The sequence below is a fragment of the Lissotriton vulgaris genome, chromosome 6 (assembly GCF_964263255.1).
Source record: "Lissotriton vulgaris chromosome 6, aLisVul1.2, whole genome shotgun sequence".
Lineage (NCBI taxonomy): Eukaryota > Metazoa > Chordata > Amphibia > Caudata > Salamandridae > Lissotriton > Lissotriton vulgaris.
In genome coordinates, this window is record NC_141694.1 from 1,901,190,886 (window position 1) to 1,901,213,603 (window position 22,718).

Consider the following 22,718-nt stretch of genomic DNA (forward strand, 5'->3'; position numbering starts at 1 on the left):
CGTGTAGGGTGAAGAATGAGCAGCTGGGCTGTCATGTCACTTGGCAATGTGGGCACATAGCTGGCAAAGGACGATGGCCAAGGGGTGGGGGAGGTGGCAGGGTACACAGCGAGATGCTGTGATGAGCGAGAGGGTACTGGCTGCATGAGGGGGAGCACTAGATCCAAGGAACGAATGGGTCCAAGGGTGATACTCTTCTGACTGTCCGCTGATCAGGATGTCCACTCTGACCAGGTCTTGGTTTAGGGAAAAGTTCAGAAGGACGAGAGGAATGATGCTTGGTGGATTTCGATAAAAGAAACAATTGATGGACGGAGTGCTGGACAATGCAAACATTCAGCCACAGTCACAAAGATCTGGGTTTAATCCATCATTCTTTTGCTCACACCACCCCAGTGACTGGGGGTGAATGTTTGCATGGTTCAGCTTTCCATCCATTAGTTGTTCCTTTCTGGTCCAGGGAGAACCTGGCTTGGCAGTTCTAGCTGGACTTTTCCCATGAGGAACAGGGTCAAGGCTGATTTGCCTATGGCTGGGTCCAAACTTGGGTGATGTGGTGAGCAAAAGAACGATGGATTAAACACAGATCTTTGTGACAGGGGGTGAATGTTTGCATTGTTCAGGATTCCGTCCATCATTTGTTCTTTTCGTTGGATTTCAGTGGCAATGGTGTTCCACAACCTCACCCCCCTCCATTATGATTCCATCTCCCCATCATGTCACCTCAAACAACTATGCTTCAGCACATACATGCTTCCTTATTGCTTTGTGTCATCTGAGGATTTCTGTTGTTTAGAGGCAAGTCTGATGTCGGTACAGTCAGCTTTGTCAAACTGATCCATCACTGCCTTCCTTTCCTGGTCGATGTCTGCTAAGTCCAGTAGTTTGCCCCTTTATGCATCCAGGAGCGCCTCCATGCATCTGTTAAGAGTTCTGGGAGTCAGTCCTCTGGGCGGGTCGTTGTTTGCCTCTTTGTGGATCTAGGCTCGCCTCCATGTATCTGTTGTTAAACATAAATGGGGTAACCCTGTGTCGCTCAGAACCTGGGTGAGCGTGGTTAAGAACAAAGTGGTTCTGTTGGGTAACAAACAATTGCTTTAAAATTGGCTGTGTTAGCTCAGTACATGCTGAATTTAATAAACCTCTCTGAAAACAACTGAAGTTCAAGTTTTTTTATCTCAGTGAAAAGTAAAAAAATCACCATACACAAGAATTCCTTCATTCCATGGTGACACAAGTTTCAATACGTGAGGGACCGTTACAGAAACATGTGATAAACGTGACTGTTGGTGAACACAGTGATCAGTGCATTGAATTCAGTGACACATATATACAATTTATACAGGGGAATTGTTAAAAAAGCCAGAGTGTTGAGTTGATACTCCAAGGAGACAAGAGGTGGCTTTGCAGGTGCCTTGAGTGATCTTGGCCAACATTGAGCGTCGACGTTTCGACCCTAAGGAGCCCCAGTTGGTGGTCGCGGCGGGTCTTTATCAAGACAGGGGAGGGATTGGCTCCCTCACCTAGCTTCACTCCCAAGTACTACACATCTGTGCTAGAGGTCCTCGAGGAGAGCTCCCAGCTGGCTCCTTCACCTAGCTTCACTCCCAAGTACTACACATCTGCGCTCAAGGGCCTTGAGGAGAGCTCCCAGCTGGCTCCTTCACCTAGCTTCACTCCCAAGTACTACACATCTGTGCTCAAGGGCCTTGAGGAGAGCTCCCAGCTGGCTCCTTCACCCAGCTGCCATATTGCCCTGAAAATGTGTTGGTTGATCAAATAGAAAATTTGCTAAGGGAGGCCTCGCTCCCTAAGCTTTGGCCTGACTTGAATACTGACTTGAATCAGGAGGTTACTCAGAAAGAGGTGATGGTGGTAATGAGTGAATTAAAAATGGGGAAGGCATCAGGCCCTGATGGCCTCTCAAATGAGCTGGATATTGTCTTGGGGGATAAGATATTGTCAGCCCTCGTTAGACTGACGATTGACATCTTTTCGGGAGGGTCCACTCTGCCGTGCTCATGAGACGAAGCCATAATTAATGTGATTTTAAAACCTAATAAGGACCCAAACCGCAGTGAATCCTTGAGACGGATCACCTTGCTAAACTGGGACTACAGGAGCGATTCATGTATCTTGGCAAGGAGATGGGATGATGCGATTGATGGTTTGGTGCATGTGGACCAGCAGGGCTTTATTAGAGGTCGACAGTTACATGAGCCGGCACATGGGTTGGCGGGAGCAGTGGATAGGGCAACTGAATGGAAAATACCATTGCCGAGTTTAACATTTGACGCCGCTAAGGCCTTTGAGTGATCGGGTCTTACTTGAGCTCAATCCTTAAGAACAACGACCTGAGAGCCAACGGCAAGGATTGCTTTGAATGGGAGATTGACCACACTGGTTAAAATAAGGACAGGCACCCGACAGGGATGCCCTTATCGCCCCTGCTGTTTAACCTCTATATAGAGCCATTAGCAAAAAGGATGCGGGAGAACCTTTCAAAGGAATGGATGGGAGAGGAAGGTTGCGTTATACGCAGATGACCTGATGGTACACACTTCCAATCTGGCAGACTCCTATCCTATTATACAGCAGTTAATGGAGGAATTCTGAGAGGTCTCGGGGTATTTGGTGAACACACTAAAGACTGAATTGATGGCTTGGAATACCCAGGGCAATAACCGCCTGTCGACGAAGGAAATAAGGTACCTTGGTGTACAACTAGTGCAAGATGTGGGCAAAAAGGAACAAGTTGACTTTAACAGAATCATGACGGACACTAAAAGACTGTTGCAGTGGTGGATGAGTCTTCCAGTCACTATTATAGGGAGATCTAACAATATAAAGAAGTCGGCACTACCCAAGTTTACTTTCCTTTTTAATGCGGTTCCTTTATATTTGAAAACAGAGGTTTAGGAAATTGCATGGAGAAGTGAGTAGTTTTATTGGGGCCTCGAGGGAGGGTTATGATTGCTTGGTAAACACTTCACAGGAGAACGATTAAGGTAAGCATTGTTGCGTGGACTTGCAAATTTACTGATAGGCCTGTCAGCTGAAGAATCTTAGAAGTCTGTTAATGACACTGATAACTCACAGATAGTTCTCATGCTTAAAGCAAAGTTCGAAAATTTGCAACAGAGAGATAATGTATTTTTCATATCAGTTTGGAAATCCCACATTTTTAAAAAAGGTTAGACTGAGGTCTTCGAGCGCAGCGATCAGGCTTTGGGTGCAAATCAGACGAGCATTAGGGATTCCATATTTATTTATTCCATTTGTAAAGCGCTTGGTTACACCAACGGTGTGTCCCCGTGCTGAGACATCGGATCGTGTTATGAGAAGTTATGTCGTCGCTTGCTAACCTAGCACGAATAATTGTTCTACCTGGGAATTGCTGTTAGTCTGTTTAGGCGAATAGCCAGGTTTTCAATTGCTTGCGGAATCTGCTTTCACGTGGCTCTATTCTTAGGGCCATCAGTAGGATATTCCATGTCTTTCCTGCCAGGTATCTGAAGGAGCGGGCCCCCATTCTTGCTCTGTGCATCCTTGGTATCGTCACTAGGGCTTTCCCCAGGGATCTTAGATTTCATCCTGGGATATATTGGGTTAGCAGTGGTTGAAGGTACCTTGGGCCGTTCTGTGTAAGAACGCGATGGCAGTTGCACATTGCCTTAGACATAACTCTTTTTTCTATTGGCAGCCAGTGTAGTCCTACCAATGCTTTATTTGTGTTTGTTCTTTTTGGTAGATTAAGTACGAACCGAGCTGCCGCGTTTTGTACTCTTTGTAGTTTGGCCAATCCTTTCTGTGTAGCTACAAGGTATAACACATGAAATTCCCACAGTCCAATTGGAAGGTTATTACTGCGTGTACTATTGTATTCCTTGCTGTAGCAGGGAGAAGATAAAGGATCTTTCTAAGTATTTTCATGGGCCCATAGCATTTACCGGCCACGTTCCGGGTCTGGATGTCGAAAGTCAGCTTGTCATCAAACAATATTCCAAGGTTTTTTACTTCTGCTTTTGGGGTGGGTAATTGGCCTAAAGATTCCGGCCGCCATGCCGATGACCAGATGGTTTGTGTCTTGCCCACAATCATTACCTCCGTTTTACTCTCAATTAGTTTGAGGCAGTGGTGAGACATCCATCCTGCCACCTCTACTAAACATCACAGTGATTTTGTCCCTATTTGGAATTCGCCTGGAACCAATATAGTGTCTACAGGATTGTTTAGCAAGGCCTTTGAGAGACACTGGGATAAAAGGATGGGGGCAGCTCATCCTGGGAGGGTGCTTGTGATCTGCGGAAGATATGTCACTGCTGAAGGGATTGGCCTGTCCAGGTTCACATAGTAACAGTTAGCTAGCTGGGCACAAAAAACAATTCAGGATAGTAGGGGTGAGGCTAATCTGGATTCTGTAACACTCCTTAGCACACGTATATCATAGTACTGTTATATATAAGTGTTGCCACCCTTTGAAACAATCACAATACGTAGTTGATATTAGTACATCAATATGTATTTATTCTTGGTCACTGGAAGTTTTCCACACAGCCTTCCACACAGCCGACACGTGTTTCGTCGTAACTGGGAGTGTAACCCACGACTTTTTCAAGGCTGCAGAATTTCAAACAAAGAAAACAAAAATATGTTGCCATCTGTATGTATACTTTTGGTCATAGTTTCTAATAATAAACATACGTCACATGATCATAGATGATTGTAGATGTGGCCCTCATCGGGATAAGTTATAGTAGTGTGTCCACTCAGTGGGTTTCGAGAAACATATTATACAACATTTCTTCTCATTTAGAAGATGCAACCCACACCTTGATAAGCTGTCATAGTACATAGGTGATGTTACGCATTTTTCCCAGTATAAAATCACAATGTGTTCAGATACACTTCTATTGTTGTATAACACAGAATGCACCTCTGTTACTTACAGAGGTCTATGAACCTGTATGGAATGGAGAGATCCAGTACTCGGATAGTCTTATTAAGGCGTGATTTGATACCGTGTCTCATTGTGATCATCGTGCATATTTGTTCTTGAAACACCCTGAACCAGCACCATGTGTCAAGATTTTATGAAAATATAGTGATCTTATAGTGCTCATATTTATTTTCAAGTGCAGGCGATTTATACATCGCTGGTATGACATTATGTGAATGGTGCATATTCATAAATACCTATTTCCAGATCTGTTCTCTTTTAGCTGTAGGAGTAATAAGTACAGCTTTTTTATAGTTTAAGTATTATTTTATATTTATCATTTATCACAAAAACGTGTTTTGGTACTGATTAACAGTTGCTGACTTACTCAGTATGCAGTGATAATTCCAACCCGCATGGGGGTTCTACGGGGGTCTTCTGTTGTTTGATATTCAGCTTATGATGTCCAAAATGGCTCCAAATCACAGTTTGTATTGGAAGGCTGGAAGGAACATTGCCGTTAGAGCTCTTATTAATTCGTAAATAATCCTTAGTAGTGCATAGATTGACTGGTATTTTATATATTTTAAGGTTGTAGTGTCACTAAGGGTGATTTTAAAATATCCCCAGTAGAATCCTCATACTATCTATTTTGTTACCAATCTTTGCTCATGTTAATTATAGATACCATCGTATTTGATACAGCAAGTTTGTCTATTTTATCTGAATGTCTATATTGTTATTAATAAAGGATTTCATTACAGCAAGTAGCTCATCTTAACTTCCTTCTCATCATTGGTTTTCTTACACTGTACGGTCCGGCATGCCTATACTTTTAAGTACATCTTTAAAGCTTGTAAAGAGTCCCACTCATTATACCTTGTTGATCCCCGGGTTTATACTATTGATTTGAAAATTATCGTTAACATTAAAATTCAGACGAAACACGTGTCGGCTGTGTGGAAGGCTGTGTGGAAAACTTCCAGTGATCAAGAATAAATACATATTGATGTACTAATAACAACTACGTATTGTGATTGTTTCAAAGGGTGGCAACACCTATATATAACAGTACTATGATATACGTGTGCTAAGGAGTGTTACAGTTTGTTTGGGGCGTATGCTCACGTTTGGAAGGATTAAGTGGTTCCTTCTACCTTATAGCACCGTCAGATATAACGTTTGGACTTGATCAAATGTGAGACTCTCTAAGTGGCGCCAAATAACCTATATCAAACCACTGCTTGTACTTGACTCTGTATCTATAGGTGGCAGCCCTAGAATCACGATGGATACCTTTAGTAATGACAAAAATCAGAGAGATAAAGAAGCTGAGGATCTTTTCAATAATATAGACAATCGTGGCCCTAGCACATCAGCGCAGGGAGGACAATCATCAAGAAATGAAGGCTTAAAACAGAAATTTATCAGACTGGAAAGACTTAGAATGAATGAGCTATCAAGGTGGTGGGATGCTGCCACCTTAAAACAATATTTCAAAGTTAAGCGCATCCCCAGGGGCCTGAGATCACAAATCATACCCACTTATGAGGATTTAGAGCCTGACCTACTTCTAGATTGGGAGAAGGAGCTCACAGATAATTCTAACAAATTAATGAACATATTAATAATAAACTGTGAGAGAAAAGTCACCCTTCTCCAGAAAGAAATAGAGAATCTAGAGTCAGAGATTAAAGACTTAAACCTACCCGAGGCAACCGAGAAAAACTATGCAATTTTAAAAGATATCTTACAACGTCATGTTGCTGACCTTAAGGAACGTAAGAGTAGGAAATTAAAAAGGGATGAGAAAGATTACACCAGCGGTCGAATATTCACCTTCGCAAAGAAGTACGACCATCTAATCAATAAAACTGTCCCTCAGAATTTAGGAGCGAATAGATCTGCTAGCTCCAGTACGACATCACTGAATACAACACACACCAGTGGAAGTGAACAGGAGGACTTAGGTGGTGCTAGTAACACCAATAATGACACCAATAATTTTTTATTGGAAATAAAAAGAATAAACACTGGGAACAGAGAGAATCGCAGACAGGCTACGCCAGGAAAACAAGGAGAGGCAGGAGAGGGGGGAGGAAATACAGGTCGACCAGGAATGAGAACCAGGTCATGGAATGCGATTCAGAGAAAGTAGATAATGTTGCTGTAATGAATTTAAGTGATGCTGTTTTGACTAAAGATATGATTTCTGTGTTACAGAAAGGTATGAGTTTTTGTCCCAATAATGTTGGAGATTTGTGTACCACGAAAATAGATCTTTTCAAATTTATTCGACGTCTTAAACTAAAAAAACATTTTGATTTGAACAAGACTATAAATAAAGATCTGCAACCAAATCTTGGTGTATTGATATGTAATGAACAGTCGATTGAGGATATTCAGAACACTAGATTATTGATGTCCATTACTGATTGTGAAGATGAGGCTGTCACAATAGACATGATAATGCGAGATCTAGATATACACACAGATTACAATATATCTAGCAACCTTAAGGATAAATCAAAGTGGACACCAACACTGACTGCGGGCAATAGCATTGACGTATTCCACAAACTCGTATCTGCTGACCTAGACAAGCATGATTTCAGAGAAACAGCATCTCATTTGCAGAAAGACAATCTGACACACAGGGAAAGAACAGCACTTAAAGAATTGAGTGACAATAAGGAACTAACAATCAGGGAAGCTGACAAGGGGGGCAACATGGTAATTATGAGGACTAGTGATTATGAAACAGAAATACTGTCACAACTAGCTAACCCCGAATGCTATGAACAATTACACTGCAACCCTATATGGAAGCTCACGGACTACATTAACTTACACCTTAAGAAATCCAAGATATCCATGCATATATACTCTTCCAAAAGTACACAAGACTGACAAATTCCCCCCAGGTAGACCAATTATATCGGGCATTGGTGGACCTACGGAGAGGATATCTGAATATGTGGATATTTTTCTAAAACCACTGGTTGTAAATCTCCCATCCCACATCAGGGATACAAAACATATTTTGGGCATTATGGCTGACTTGGCCTGGGATGATACCATGTTTCTAGTTACCTTAGATGTGGTATCATTATACGCATGCATCAAAAGGGAAATAGGTTTAACTGCAATCAAAAAAATGCTTAGTAAAAGGACCGCCAGCTCATGGTTACACACCAAAATGATTGTGGAAATGGTAGAACTTATACTTGACAACAATGTGTTCTTATATAAGGACCATTGGTATAGAAAAAAACAGGATGTGGCCATGGGCTCCAGATTCTCACCCTCGTACGCAAATCTAGTGATGGGTTGGTTCGAGGAGTTGAGGATCTGGGGCCCATCGGGCACAGAATGGAATGACTCAATCCTTTTCTGGGGCAGGTACATAGACGACTGTATCATGATTTGCGCAGGTACTTCTGAAAAACTACTAAATTTCTACACATATTTGAACAATAATGAGTTTAACATCAAGTTCACTATGGAATTTAGCAAAACAAAAATACAATTTTTAGTTGTAGAATTATTTGCTGATAATGACAAAACCCACAGCAACCTATATATAAAACCAACAGCATGCAACTCACTTTTGCACGCATCCAGCGCTCACCCTGCACACCAAATAAGAGCCAATCCCATATGGTGAACTCATACGGACACGACGCAACTGCAGCAGAGATGAGGAGTTTGAACAGAATAAAAAGGGAGTTCTGAATAGGTTTAAAACGTGGATATAGTAAAAGTATCCTAAAGAAAGCAGAACTTAGAATAGACAAGGTCAAACGGGCAGATACTTTGAGAGAACAATCAAAAAATAAGGAAAAAGATGACAAAATAAGATTAGTCACTAGCTACAACAATTGGTCTGGGATACTAATGAAAAGTCTAACTAAACATTAGCATCTCCTAAAGACAGATAGCTTATTGAAGAGACACATATCTGAGAAACCTACACTTACATACAGAAAGGGAAAAACAATCAGAAACCTACTGAGCCGAAGTTATCTGAGTGAGAAGACCCAAGAAACTTGGTTAGACAAGCATACAAAGGGCTTCTATAGCTGTAACAACTGCAGTGCATGTAAATGGGCCTACAAAAAAGTGACGGAATTTGAAGGTCCATTTGGGAGAAAATACCGCATCTACACCAACATCAATTGTATAACAAATTTGTAACCTATGCCCTAGTCTGCTAATGTGGTAAAAAATACATTGGCAGTACAATACGGACACTTAGGGAAAGAATCAATGAACACATTAGGGCAGTCAAACAGGGTGATATGCGATACCCAGTTGCTGCCCACATGTCAATCTGTCCCGCGCAAACAACACAACGAATGTTTGAATTCTTTGGAATAGAACACACACCTAGACATCCTAGGGGAGGTTATAGAGAGCTAACCTTAACCCCTTCGCTGCTCATGACGAGCTCAGCTCGTCATGCAGTACACTGGTCGTGTGCTCATGACGAGCTGAGCTCGTCATGAACAATGGGAATGCTGAAGTAACAGCACTGCAGGGGAATTCCCTTAGCACTGATGTGGTTAAGACAGAGAGAAGCCCTGTGGATTATGAAGATGCGAAGCGTAGAACAGGGCTTAAATATTGACCATGAGCTACATTACTTCCTAGGGAGGTAGTTGACTAAATACATATTCTATACACAACACGCTCACATGTGGACACACCGAACTGTAATATAAGTCTGAAATGAGGTTCGCATATGAATGTATGAATAATGTATCCCATGATGGAGCTCATAAAATGTTCTATGATAATATACTTGTTTATTAATGTAAGTACCATGACTATGTACTGACCCTACATGATGGAGAGACCATTAGATCACCAACAACCTGAGAAATATATTCTTTGACGAACACATGCACTTTTATATACACAACCTACTAGTCTATCATTAACAACTGATATAGAACACCAATAGTGAATGACCACTCACTGAATTCACTATAAAGGGACACACAAAGTCACTCTAAGTCCTGTTGCATTATTTGGTACTCACGGTTCATACGTAACAGATACAAAAAGAAAATTTATTAAACGTATTGTTGGCAATTGATTTGAAAATTCATTACCCAATCACTTATTATATCACAATACAATACATAAGATCACTATATGTCACATCAGAATAGTGGTAATCGCGGCTCAGACGATAGAGAAAGCTTAAAAGACGCACCAACTTCTACATGACACGTGAAGGTTAATGATAAAATGAGAGATATATCTGAATTTCAATATATGTAGTAAAATCAGCATAATATTGATACATGTCTATCAAATCTGGGGTCAGAAACAAGGATCCCCATAATTACTGATATACCGATTGACTGAGCTACTGTTAGAATAAGTTCAACCCTGAAATATTCTCTCTAAGAAAATTAGTCCACATTGGCCATTGCATAAATTATAAAAACTACAACTCATTGTAATCGTACACTAAAAAGGGTGACATAGAACTAACTACGAATAATAGCAACGGCACTTCCTTATGAACAATATCAAAAGAAACAATGATGCAAGACAGATATCATTATGTTTAAATAGATCGTGTATATAATTGGATTAATAATAAAAACACTACATATAAATATTTTATAAGGTGGTATCAAACGATAACCCGAATAATTAAACTATTAGCCATGATAATTTAACATTTCTGAGTAAATGGACCATAAATATACAAAAATAGACTAAAATCAATTTTAGAGTGAATGCTATAAGATGGCGACTGCGTTTCTGTATTAACAACACCCAGAACACCTAAACCGGGCAGGCTCACGTGCCCTTTCTACCCCAATCGGCATAGCACCAATGATGCGTAGGTCACGAGGTTCTCGATGACCTACCACGAATGCGCCTAGAACACGGAAGTGTTTGTAATAAATATGCGGCGGGTTGGAAAGAAGATAATCGAGCGGACACGCTGATTGTTAACGGGGAGCCTTTGCGAACTAGAGGACACGGGCGAAAGGTAAGAGGAACACGAACCCGATAATTCAGGATACATTACTTAGCACTTGAATTTTAATGTTAACGATAATTTTCAAATCAATAGTATAAACCCAGGGATCAACAAGGTATAATGAGTGGGACTCTTTACAAGCTTTAAAGATGTACTTAAAAGTATAGGCATGCCGGACCGTACAGTGTAAGAAAACCAATGATGAGAAGGAAGTTAAGATGAGCTACTTGCTGTAATGAAATCCTTTATTAATAACAATATAGACATTCAGATAAAATAGACAAACTTGCTGTATCAAATACGATGGTATCTATAATTAACATGAGCAAAGATTGGTAACAAAATAGATAGTATGAGGATTCATCTGGGGATATTTTAAAATCACAAAATGACACTACAACCTTAAAATATATAAAATACCAGTCAATCTATGCACTACTAAGGATTATTTACGAATTAATAAGAGCTCTAACGGCAATGTTCCTTCCAGCCTTCCAATACAAACTGTGATTTGGAGCCATTTTGGACATCATAAGCTGAATATCAAACAACAGAAGACCCCCGTAGAACCCCCATGCGGGTTGGAATTATCACTGCATACTGAGTAAGTCAGCAACTGTAAATCAGTACCAAAACACGTTTTTGTGATAAATGATAAATATAAAATAATACTTAAACTATAAAAAAGCTGTACTTATTACTCCTACAGCTAAAAGAGAACAGATCTGGAAATAGATATTTATGAATATGCACCATTCACATAATGTCATACCAGCGATGTATAAATCGCCTGCACTTGAAAATAAATATGAGCACTATAAGATCACTATATTTTCATAAAATCTTGACACATGGTGCTGGTTCAGGGTGTTTCAAGAACAAATATGCACGATGATCACAATGAGACACGGTATCAAATCACGCCTTAATAAGACTATCCGAGTACTGGATCTCTCCATTCCATACAGGTTCATAGACCTCTGTAAGTAACAGAGGTGCATTCTGTGTTATACAACAATAGAAGTGTATCTGAACACTTTGTGATTTTATACTGGGAAAAATGCGTAATATCACCTATGTACTATGACAGCTTATCAAGGTGTGGGTTGCATCTTCTAAATGAGAAGAAATGTTGTATAATATGTTTCTCGAAACCCACTGAGTGGACACACTACTATAACTTATCCCGATGAGGGCCACATCTACAATCATCTATGATCATGTGACGTATGTTTATTATTAGAAACTATGACCAAAAGTATACATACAAATGGCAACATATTTTTGTTTTCTTTGTTTGAAATTCTGCAGCCTTGAAAAAGTCGTGGGTTACACTCCCAGTTACGACTAAACACGTGTCGGCTGTGTGGAAGGCTGTGTGGAAAACTTCCAGTGATCAAGAATAAATACATATTGATGTACTAATAACAACTACGTATTGTGATTGTTTCAAAGGGTGGCAACACCTATATATAACAGTACTATGATATACGTGTGCTAAGGAGTGTTACAGTTTGTTTGGGGCGTATGCTCACGTTTGGAAGGATTAAGTGGTTCCTTCTACCTTATAGCACCGTCAGATATAATGTTTGGACTTGATCAAATGTGAGACTCTCTAAGTGGCGCCAAATAACCTATATCAAACCACTGCTTGTACTTGACTCTAATCTGGATTCTGACTACAACATAGCTCCCCTATAACGAAGGAGGTGGTAAAATGGCACTGGATGATAGTGGAAGGAATGAAGCTGATCTCTTCTCGCCAGAGGAGATCTGTAGGAGAGGCCCGCCAATGCTGGAGATATCAAACGTCTGACAAGACTCAATGTTTATTGTACGAATCAGTGAAATCGCATCTATAAAAAAGAACCATTTGTTTATATGACATAGAGCTTATGGGACCCTTCAAAGGCTATTGAGGCTGGGTCATCGACCTGAGAAGAGCTGTTGCAAACGCAGCCTTGAGAGGGCAGGTGACTTGCACGTTTATGCAGTGCCCATGAATTCAGCTGTTCGGGCAAGACGTGGGTAAGGCTCTATCCTAGATACTGGGTAAAGAAATTAAGGCGGCCGTGCTTTGATCATTTTTGGTATCCCTGAGGTTAAAGGGTTTATTTTTAAACTTCTCAAGAGGCAAATATAACTTTTATTTCCACTACACCGATTGGCAGGAATGAAAGTACGCATGGAATGGTTTCTCCTGTTTCCTCAGGGGTTATACAGGGGGTTCAATCAGCACTACAGGTTGGCACTGCAGTGTGTAAGTAAAGTAATCTCAAAAGTAACTTACTTGTAATTGTACTCAAAAGTCAATACAAAGTATATGAACTGTATTCCACAGTGTTGCATTACCAGTCATTTAAACTGTAACCATTCCAAAGTACATTTACAACTGCATATTTACTGCAAAGTACTTATCACTTATCTGTGCCAGGCTTGCTTGATTCTAGGAAATAAAATAACTAAAAGGATATTTTTATACAAAAACCAATTGGTCTGAAGTTCAGACTTTAAGTGTGTGATCTCATTTGGTGACTGAGTGTGTACAACAAATGCTTAACACTACCCTCTGATGAAGCATTACTGCTCAACACACATTACCACAAATAGAGAGTGAGGTGCTATCTATTTTTACCTCAGCTTACCTTATGGGTTTCACTGGACTCTGTGCACACTTTACCTCGCTTTGGTATCGTATAGCCAGCTTACTACAACAGTTAAGAAGTTGCTGTTAAAAATTCTATAAAAATACATTTTTTTTCTGAATTGGCCTGGAGTTTCTTCTCGAGCGTATCTCTCATTTATTGACTCTGTGGGTACAACAAATGCTTAATATTGTTCTCTGATACGCCTAACTGCCCACCCACACTACCACAAAAGAGAGCATTTGGGATTATTAATTTAAACCCTGTAAGCCAATAAGGGTCGTCTGGATTTTATACACAGTGTACCTCATGTTGGTGCACTACATAAAGAGCCAACTTCCTACAGTGATAATGAATTAATTATGATTAAGGCCAGGGTAAATTTAAGGTATAAGGAGGGTTAGATTTAGGGTTAGGGCAGAGAGGAGGGCAAAATGACATTCATGGATTTTGCTTTGGAAGTGAAGAGGTCGGACTGAGGTAACAGGATTAGGAACAGGATTTGTGAATGAATTGGGTCATAGCTGGGATATGAATATAATCCAGGCTAAGCAGAGTTAGTGTTGGGAATAATGTTAGGGATGGGGACAGAATTAAGCTTCACCTGAGGGAAGACGAGTGAAAGGAAAGCTCTCTGTAACAGAATTCACCATTAAAGATTCATTACAGCGGTACATTACTGTTCATTTTAAGTTTTAAGTAGTTTTTCTACCAGCCTCATTCTTCATTCAGCACAGATCCAGTGTCGCTATATAGAGCACTATGAAGAACTGGGATAGATGGTTTTACCCAGGGACAGAAGGGCGGTGTGGATCTCCTCCATCACGTTTCTGCAGACCTCCATCTGCTGATCGCTCATCCGCCTCCAGTCCTCCTCCAAGAAGCACATGGCAACATCTTGGAAGGTTACAGGTTCCTGCAAAAGCAAGAGGCAGAGTTCAGCATTGCCCTCATTCTAGGGGTAGACTGGGATACATTTTGGAATTGAGCTCAAAGTAGGTAGTATGTCAAAGGGATACTTCCAGGACAAGTGGAAATGTAAGTGATAAAGTCAATAAAAACAGGATAAGAAGTAGGGATAGGCGGAATTTGCGTAGTCGCGCTACGGGAAAAAATATCCACGAACATGCGGAATTGCTTGTTCCGCCCATTCGCGATACTTTTTTCCTGTTCGCGAACGCTGCTTGTGTGCTCAGGGCGAAATATCTTGCGAACATGCAGTTTGAAGTGCGAACAAGCACAAAATTCAGCGGAGGCGCGGTCGGGGAATTTTGGGCAATTTTGCGTAGTCAGCGGAACGCGAAATTACCTACATTCTGCAAGTGGAACGGAATTTATCGCCCAGGCCTAATTAGAAGGCATCTTCTTTCAGAACCCATACTTTACATGCAGCTCAGCATAAATAACTACCACGAGAACTGTAGAATGTACCTTTTTATAGAGATAAACAACCCGGAAACTGAATAGCAAACCGCCTACTCAACTAGTTGTCATACTCCGATAAACATAATTTACTAAAGTGAGCTGTGAAGCCAGCTTAAAGTGCAAAGACTGAGCACTATTAGGGGTGCCAAGTTGAGCATCATCTTCTGTCTATTTCAAACCTGCGACGTCTTGCTTCAGGTTTCAATGGCAGTTCTATGAGAAAACAAACTAAAAGGCAAAGGCACAAAAAAATTGACGGTCAACATATTGATCATACATGTCTCCCAACAAAACTTATAACCTGTATTATATCCCTAAATCTAGCAAACCTCACTTCGGCCATTTGTAGGACTCGTTTAATTTACGTTGCTGTTCTAGTCCCATCCTTTTAAGGGAAAAGCACTTGATAGAGACTGTTGGAGAGTTTGTATGGCAGACTGAGTGAGACAAGCAGCTCTATCAGTCCACTGTACAATATTCAAAACACTTTTACTTTGACAGGTATACCTGGGACAGATGGCCTTCCTCACGACCCTCCAGAGGCTATGATGGAGCACCACCGTGATACGCAAGAGGAACTACGTGGTGAGAAACTCTGTAGCTGGTAGAGTCGGACTGTACACGTTGTTCATAGGGCCATCAGACCAACCCCACTGATTAATACTGCTACGAGGGGTTGGTCAAGAGTAGAGGTCGGAGTATATTTTACTTCTGCACGTTTTTTCCAGGAGGGGTGCTGAAGATCTTGGTCATGCAGAATGCCTTGCACTTATTTGTCATATAGGGCAGAAACATGTTGACCATACTACAAAGTACACATCCATAACCCTGTCTCACAATGCTTTTATCCCCTATTCCGTAGGGCATAATAATAAACTTGTTGTCCCTACTGAGATAGTTTTAAACACACACACTTTTTTGTTGCACTCTGCCCCTCACTTTCACCCTTGAGGTATTGAAATCTGACGTGCTCTATATAAAACACTCCTGCTCCTTCCCCGAGGGGAAATTTTAGCCCACACTTGGCACCTTGCGGTCCCAGTGTGTTGAGGAACCCAATGATTAAGCATGTTAACCTCGGGTGAGTGAGGGTTCTCGTCCAAATACCGGTTGTGCCCCTCCTGCCAAAGCCTTACCTTAGTTGCACCCTGCTACCCTATATCTCGTGTGACTAAAATTTGCCTGGAACTAGTATAGGATAGATCACTGTATTTCGTAGCATATACTTCCTTTTGACCCCTTGTGTGAGAGATATTTTACATTTTTAGTTGATATTAGAAATGGGGGTCTCTAGTTGGCAGAGGTAGGTACCTTTGACCCTTGATTCTAGTCAGGGAAAGGGGGATACACTCCTGAATAACCCCTGCTCACCCCCTTCGTAGCTTGGCACGAGCAGACAGGCATATCTCAGATGCAGTGTGTAAGGTGGAGGAGTGTGGCTCACTGATTAGAGCGGCAGACCCTGATGCAGAGGTCTGGCCCGGGACCAGGGTTCAATTCCCGACGCGGCAGGGTCCTGAGCCCAAATGTCCACGGACTCGATAATTCTCGCCTCTGTGCCTATTCTAATCACGGGGTCCCACGCTGCAACTCTGGGCAATAGCTTGCTTAATCTCCACTACGGCGGCCCACCCGCTGTGGGATGCCTGGCTTTCACCTTGGGGATGCCCAGTAGGGGTTATCTCACAGGGAAAAAGCCAGGACGGGTTCCCAAGGCAAGCGCCTTGATGCCTTCGGGTGATACGTGCGCTATATAAGTTGCAATACATTTACATTTACAGTGTGTAAAGCATTTGTGAACACATACAGTAATACAGTGAAAACACTGCAAATGGACTACACCACACCAGTTTAGAAAAATAAGTAATCTGTACTAGACTTCACACAAGACCAAACAACAAGACTCCACAATACAGTAATCAAAATAAGTCTTTAAAATGTTAGACATAGCTTAGTTTAATGTAGATGCTAAAAGCGACACTTTACTCTCAAAGTACCTTGGATGCGTAGCGCAAAACAAACAAAAGTGTCGGAGCAAAGGTGATGCGTCAGATCCTTGCTTCGGGGGTGGTGATGAGTTGGTTCCTTACTGCAGCGAAGGGGAGGTAAAGCGTTGGTCCCTTATTGGAAAGGAGGTGATGCGTCGGTTTCTTACTGCGTTCTGGTTATGACACCTCGATGGGATGCGACGATCTGGTGCGATGTGACAAAAAGGCGTCTTTGAGGCGATGCGACAACGTGGATGCGATGCGTGCACGCCCAACGGCGACTCGGTAGACCCTTGAGCCGCGACAGGCCCTGCAACACACTTCTCCGGTGATGCGTCGGCAACCTCTGCTGTGGTGAAACACTTTGTCGGTGATGCGACGGCAACTGCTGCGGTGACGACGGTTTCTCCCTCGTTGCGGCGTGCTTTCAGCTCCCAGCGACAGGCAGTCTTGAGAACAGCAGGCACCTCACTGCAGGTACAAATCCCAGCAAGGAAATTCAGGGGGAGCTGGTGGTGAAGTCTTGAGTTCCTGAGACTTCAGAACAGGAGGCAAGCTCAACTTCAAGCCCTTGGAGATCTTCCTCAAGATAGTCAAAGTTCACACAAAGTTTCTTTTCTCCTTTCCTTGGCAATAAAGTAACCACTGCAGCCAACCCCAAACAGCAACAACACAGGGGCAGTAATCTCCCTTCAGCTTCTCCGGTTCTTCTCCTTGGCAAAGGGTTCGTCTTGATTCCCAGAAGTGATCTAAAGTTATGGGGTCTGGGCCCCAATATTTATACTGCAAAATCCTTTGTTCTAAAAAGGCAGAGAGCGTCGGTGCCTAGTCAAAACCAGTTCTGTATTCATGGCTGCAACTTCCTGGCAGGAGCAAGAGACAGCATTGTTTGAGAGCAGACCTGGCCCAGGTAGCTGAAAGGAAATCTCCTCCCCCTACTCTCTATTCTATGAGGGCTCAGGTAAGTGAAAGGAAATTTCAGGCTTCTACTCTATTCAATGCAGGTCTCATTCAGCCCAGCCCTGCCCCATCTGACTGCTGGAGCCAAGTCCCTCTCCAGCCTCCTGTCACTCACAAACCAGACATGGAATACACAAACCCAGCAGAGACACGCTGGATGGTTAGGCAAGAAAATACCTACTTTCTAAAAGTGGTATTTTCAAACACAGAATGTAAAAATCACCCACACTAAAAGATGTATTTTAACATTCTGAGTTCAGGCATACTAAGCTCGAATTTCTACCTTATTCCCTGAGCCAGTTTAGGTTTATAAGATGTTATAATCAAACTGCCCATTCTGGCCAATGGGAACAAGTAGCCTTGCAATAGTGAAAAACTAAATTGGCTGTAATTCACTATCAGGACATGTCACACACACCAGGGCATGTCCTACCCTTTACATAAAATGCACCCTGTCCATGGGGGTACCTTGGGCCAACCTTAGGGGTGACTAACATGTAGAAAGGTGAAGGTTTAGGGACTGGCAAGTGTGTGCACTTGCCAAGTTGACATGGCAGTACTAGCCTGCACACAGGCTCTGCAATGACAGGCCTGAGACACACTTTACAAGCTGCTTCTGTGGGTGGCACAACCAGTGCTGCAAGCCCACTAGCAGCATTTAATCTACAGGCCCTGGGTACACATTGTGCACTGTACTAGGGGCTGACAAGTAAATCAAATAAGCCAATCATGGAGTCACTAATCCATTACAACAATTTACAATAGGGAGCACTTGCACTTTGGCACTGAATAGCAGTGGCAAAGTGCCCAAAGCATCTAGACCAGCAAGGACATAGCAAAAACACGGGCGGCAACGGCAAACAAAATGGAAGGGAGACCCACGCCAATGGTGCCAGGTCTAACAGTTTTGTATCAAAGAACAGGAGAGTAAACCCATCAACATTGTTGGGATTGGGGTAAAATGTGATAGCAACAAGGAGTATCCCAACGGGTATTATTTGTAGGCAGTTAATAAGGATATGCATACACCATAATCCACAAGGAGACAAGGAGACTCTATTCGATTGTAGCATGTGCTCATGGCATCATTTATATAAATCTTTTAGCGATAAAGAAAGAAATGCAAAATGAGTAACTTACAGTTGTGAAGGGGTGAGTGCATTACCTCAAGTGTAAATGCATCCCTGCATGTGGGCACTCTGGGGTGGTTCGTTGTAATGAAACAATCAACTCCAATAAGTATAGTCAATGAATGCTCTTATGATTTCAAAAAGATTCACAGTTTACTTGAAAGTTTTGAACTGATACATTCTCAGTTTTCAATATCCAAAATGATTTTCAAAATTCATCATCTGTGATGACACCAAGGTTAACCATACGAGCTCCGACGCATTTCGAGCCGGTTGGCTCTTTGTCAAGGAGCGCTACAAAAAATGCAGAATAACGTACTCATCAACGTATAGAAAAATCATACATCAATCACATAATATAACGTGAAGACCTTTTTCCTGCATGCTTATCCCATGTTCTTAACCCCCTTAAATCCACTCAGCACGTCGCATTAACGTCCATCACACCACCCCTGTGAACGTTTCTAATTTTAAAACGCACTAGCCCTTCCAGGCACCAATTGTTTGATTAAGGTTTTCACGTTTGATACTCAACTCACCACCCACGCGCCTTCGCGTTCACCTCAACTTTCGGCTACAACCACCATCACGCCCCGATCCTACCCCCCGCACATTCCGCCCACTACCGACTCGTTCACCCCGGACCCTTAAGCACGTCACACTGCACTATGGGATAAGCATGCAGGTGACAATGTGAACAGCGTGGGCGGCGCGAAGAAATTAGTGCAACAATATATACAGTGAATAATTGGTACAGTATGGTTCTGGATGACTTCAGGAGTTTAGTTTCTAATTGAATGCATTTTTGTTCATGAACCGTTCTGTATGAGGCGCCTATGGCTGCGCGTGTGTCGACGACGTTTCGATCCACATGATTCGGGATCATCATCAGGACTGGATTGGGTTTGAAGGCAGTGCGGTAACAACGCAGAGTCAGCTGGGAACCAGCCGAGGAGTCGTCAATTGCGGGTTTGTCGTGGAGTCCGGAGCCGGGCGATCATTCACGAGTAAGGGGCGATCTCCAAGGATCCTGGACACCGATCTATAAATGATCGTGCTTGAGGGACTGAATCTCTCTCAGGCGTGGAGTCGGCACCAAGCTCGAACAAGGCTGTCGTAGTCATGGAGGTCTGACAGTTGACATACTAAGAGTATCAGGGAAAAGATTAAAGTACTAGTGTGAGATTAGAAGGCTTTTCAGTAAACTCTATGCATCGCCTTGATGAACTGGGGAGGCTTCCGTTTCCACGCATGATGGTATTACTCATGCTTTGATTCTCTTTGCAGTTTTAAGCTGGCGTAGATTCTTCTGTTCTCATTATAAGGGCCCTCTTACCGATGGTGTTTACTAGGCCATGCCAAGGCCGAATGGCTAAGTGCCTTTTAGTGTTTGTGGTCAGAAGCTTTAGGATGGCTTTAATGCTGTCCCAAGGACTCCCACAGATGGTGTGCTGCTTTTTAACTCCTCAAACAGTTCCAAATTTACTGACATTTGACACTTTTGCTAATATTTCAGGGGTTTGCCAGTCTACAACATGAGTTCCTATTGAGGAAATTGCCTATGAAATTGAGATGTTTTTCTTTTTTGCAAGATGAAGTTGCACAACTACCTGGAGTTTGACTTTTCTTCTTTTCATGGTTTAACGTTGATAGGTCTTCACAGAAGTGTGCCTCTGAATGAGCATCAGAATGGCAGTCTTCGAATTTCTTCTCCGCCGCAGCTCATCACCACTAGTGTTGCTGGATACCATTAGATGACAGGCAGGAGGCCCGCATAAGATGCTATGAAACGCATGTTCATGTACGCCCCACACCACCATCAAACTACCCTACTGTGGCATCACATATGGGTAAGCACTACATGTTTTCCTCCAAGGTTTTTGCACACTCCACCCCGCTTTCCTTATTAAACTCCTCCCGAAGACAAAGGACATGCCACTGCTTGACACTCAAAACGTTGCACCTGAGTCCACTGGACCTAGAAGAGTCGTCGTGGTGCACTCTGGTCGCACAAGGACACTAGCCTCCACCAAAGTGATCTACTAGGTTTACTGTAGCCGGAGAGCAGTGGCGACTGGACTTTTGCTGAGCCCACCAGGACTTTGACGGACATCAACCCATGTGGCCAAAGTTGCCCCACTAATGCCATGGACTGAGGAGTAGCCTCAGCCAGCCCCTAGTAAACCACGCAGCATCCTCAGCATCTATCCCTTGCATCAGGACCACTTCCATGATTCCCCCGACACCAGCTCAGCATCTGCAGCATCCTTTCAGCATCCTGCATCCCTTGCATCAGGACCACATCCACGATTCCCCCCGACACCAGCTCAGTATCCACAGCATCATTGAGCATCTTCAGCATCCTGCATCCCTTGCATCAGGACCACTTCCATGACTCCCCCGACACCAGCTCAGCATCTACAGCATCCTTTCAGCACCCTGCATCCCTTGCATCAGGACCACTTCCATGATTCCCCCAACACCAGCTCAGCATCTACAGCATCCTTTCAGCATCCTGCATCCCTTGCATCAGGACCACATCCACGATTCCCCCCGACACCAGCTCAGTATCCACAGCATCATTGAGCATCTTCAGCATCCTTCTTTCCTTGCATCAGGACCACTTCCACGATTCCCCCAACACCAGCTCAGCATCTACAGCATCCTTTCAGCATCCTGCATCCCTTGCATCAGGACCAAATCCACGATTCCCCCCGACACCAGCTCAGTATCCACAGCATCATTGAGCATCTTCAGCATCCTTCTTTCCTTGCATCAGGACCACTTCCACGATTCCCCCAACACCAGCTCAGCATCTACAGCATCCTTTCAGCATCCTGCATCCCTTGCATCAGGACCACTTTCATGATTCCCCCGACACCTGCTCAGTATCCACAGTATCATTGAGCATCTTCAGCATCATGTATCCCTCACATGAGGACCACTCCATTGAAGTGTTTGGAGGTTTGCCTGTACAGCATGGAACTGGACTGGAGACTCTTTTGGTGATAAAGTAACTGTCCTACAATTTCTTACTGCCCCCTCGACCTGCTCCCTTGACCTGCTCCCTTGACCTGCCCCCTCGACCTGCTCCCTGCCGAGATTGGGTGCCCAAAGCGGGTTGCAGTACCCGAACACAACTCTTCAAAAGTTTTACAGAGGTTCTAAAGGTTCTGCTAACCGCAGTAGTTCACCAATGTATTTTGTATTATGAGTAAAAAGCTGCGATTCACATTTTACTTAAAAATCCCTGCAGTCAATTTTGTTAGTTTTGGTGTCTAGCAATTCATAAAAATAAGATCTATTTTTATGAATTGGTGTCGGATTCTTTCAAGTTGTGTGATTTTCTTATTTCCCTGTTTTGGTACTTCTATTATTTTTATTTTTTTTTTTATTAAGAATTTTTTCCCCATTTTCTTTATAACATGAGCAGGGCACAATAATTACAATACAATATAACACAGAGTCATATATACATATTCAAATATTCATCTAGACAGGTTCTTGGTCTTTTAACAGTCAGTACCTAACTTCCATCGAATAAACGGACCCCAAATTTGCATACCCAATTTCTTACCCTTTTTTCCCTTCCTAGCATATATGGCTGATTCCAGTTTTTGTATT

General features: G+C 42.6%; 1 protein-coding gene across 4 annotated transcripts in view; it reads right to left on the reverse strand.

The window, feature by feature from the left end:
* The window catches only part of LOC147709846 (uncharacterized), a 113,332-nt gene that overhangs the window by 47,086 nt on the left and 43,528 nt on the right, over nucleotides 1-22,718 (reverse strand). For all 4 annotated transcript variants that reach the window (XM_086928297.1, XM_086928298.1, XM_086928295.1 and 1 more), the window contains exon 3: nucleotides 14,381-14,507. In XM_086928297.1, coding sequence (XP_086784423.1) covers nucleotides 14,381-14,507 — 127 coding nt within the window. The remainder of the gene's footprint in view (nucleotides 1-14,380; nucleotides 14,508-22,718) is intronic.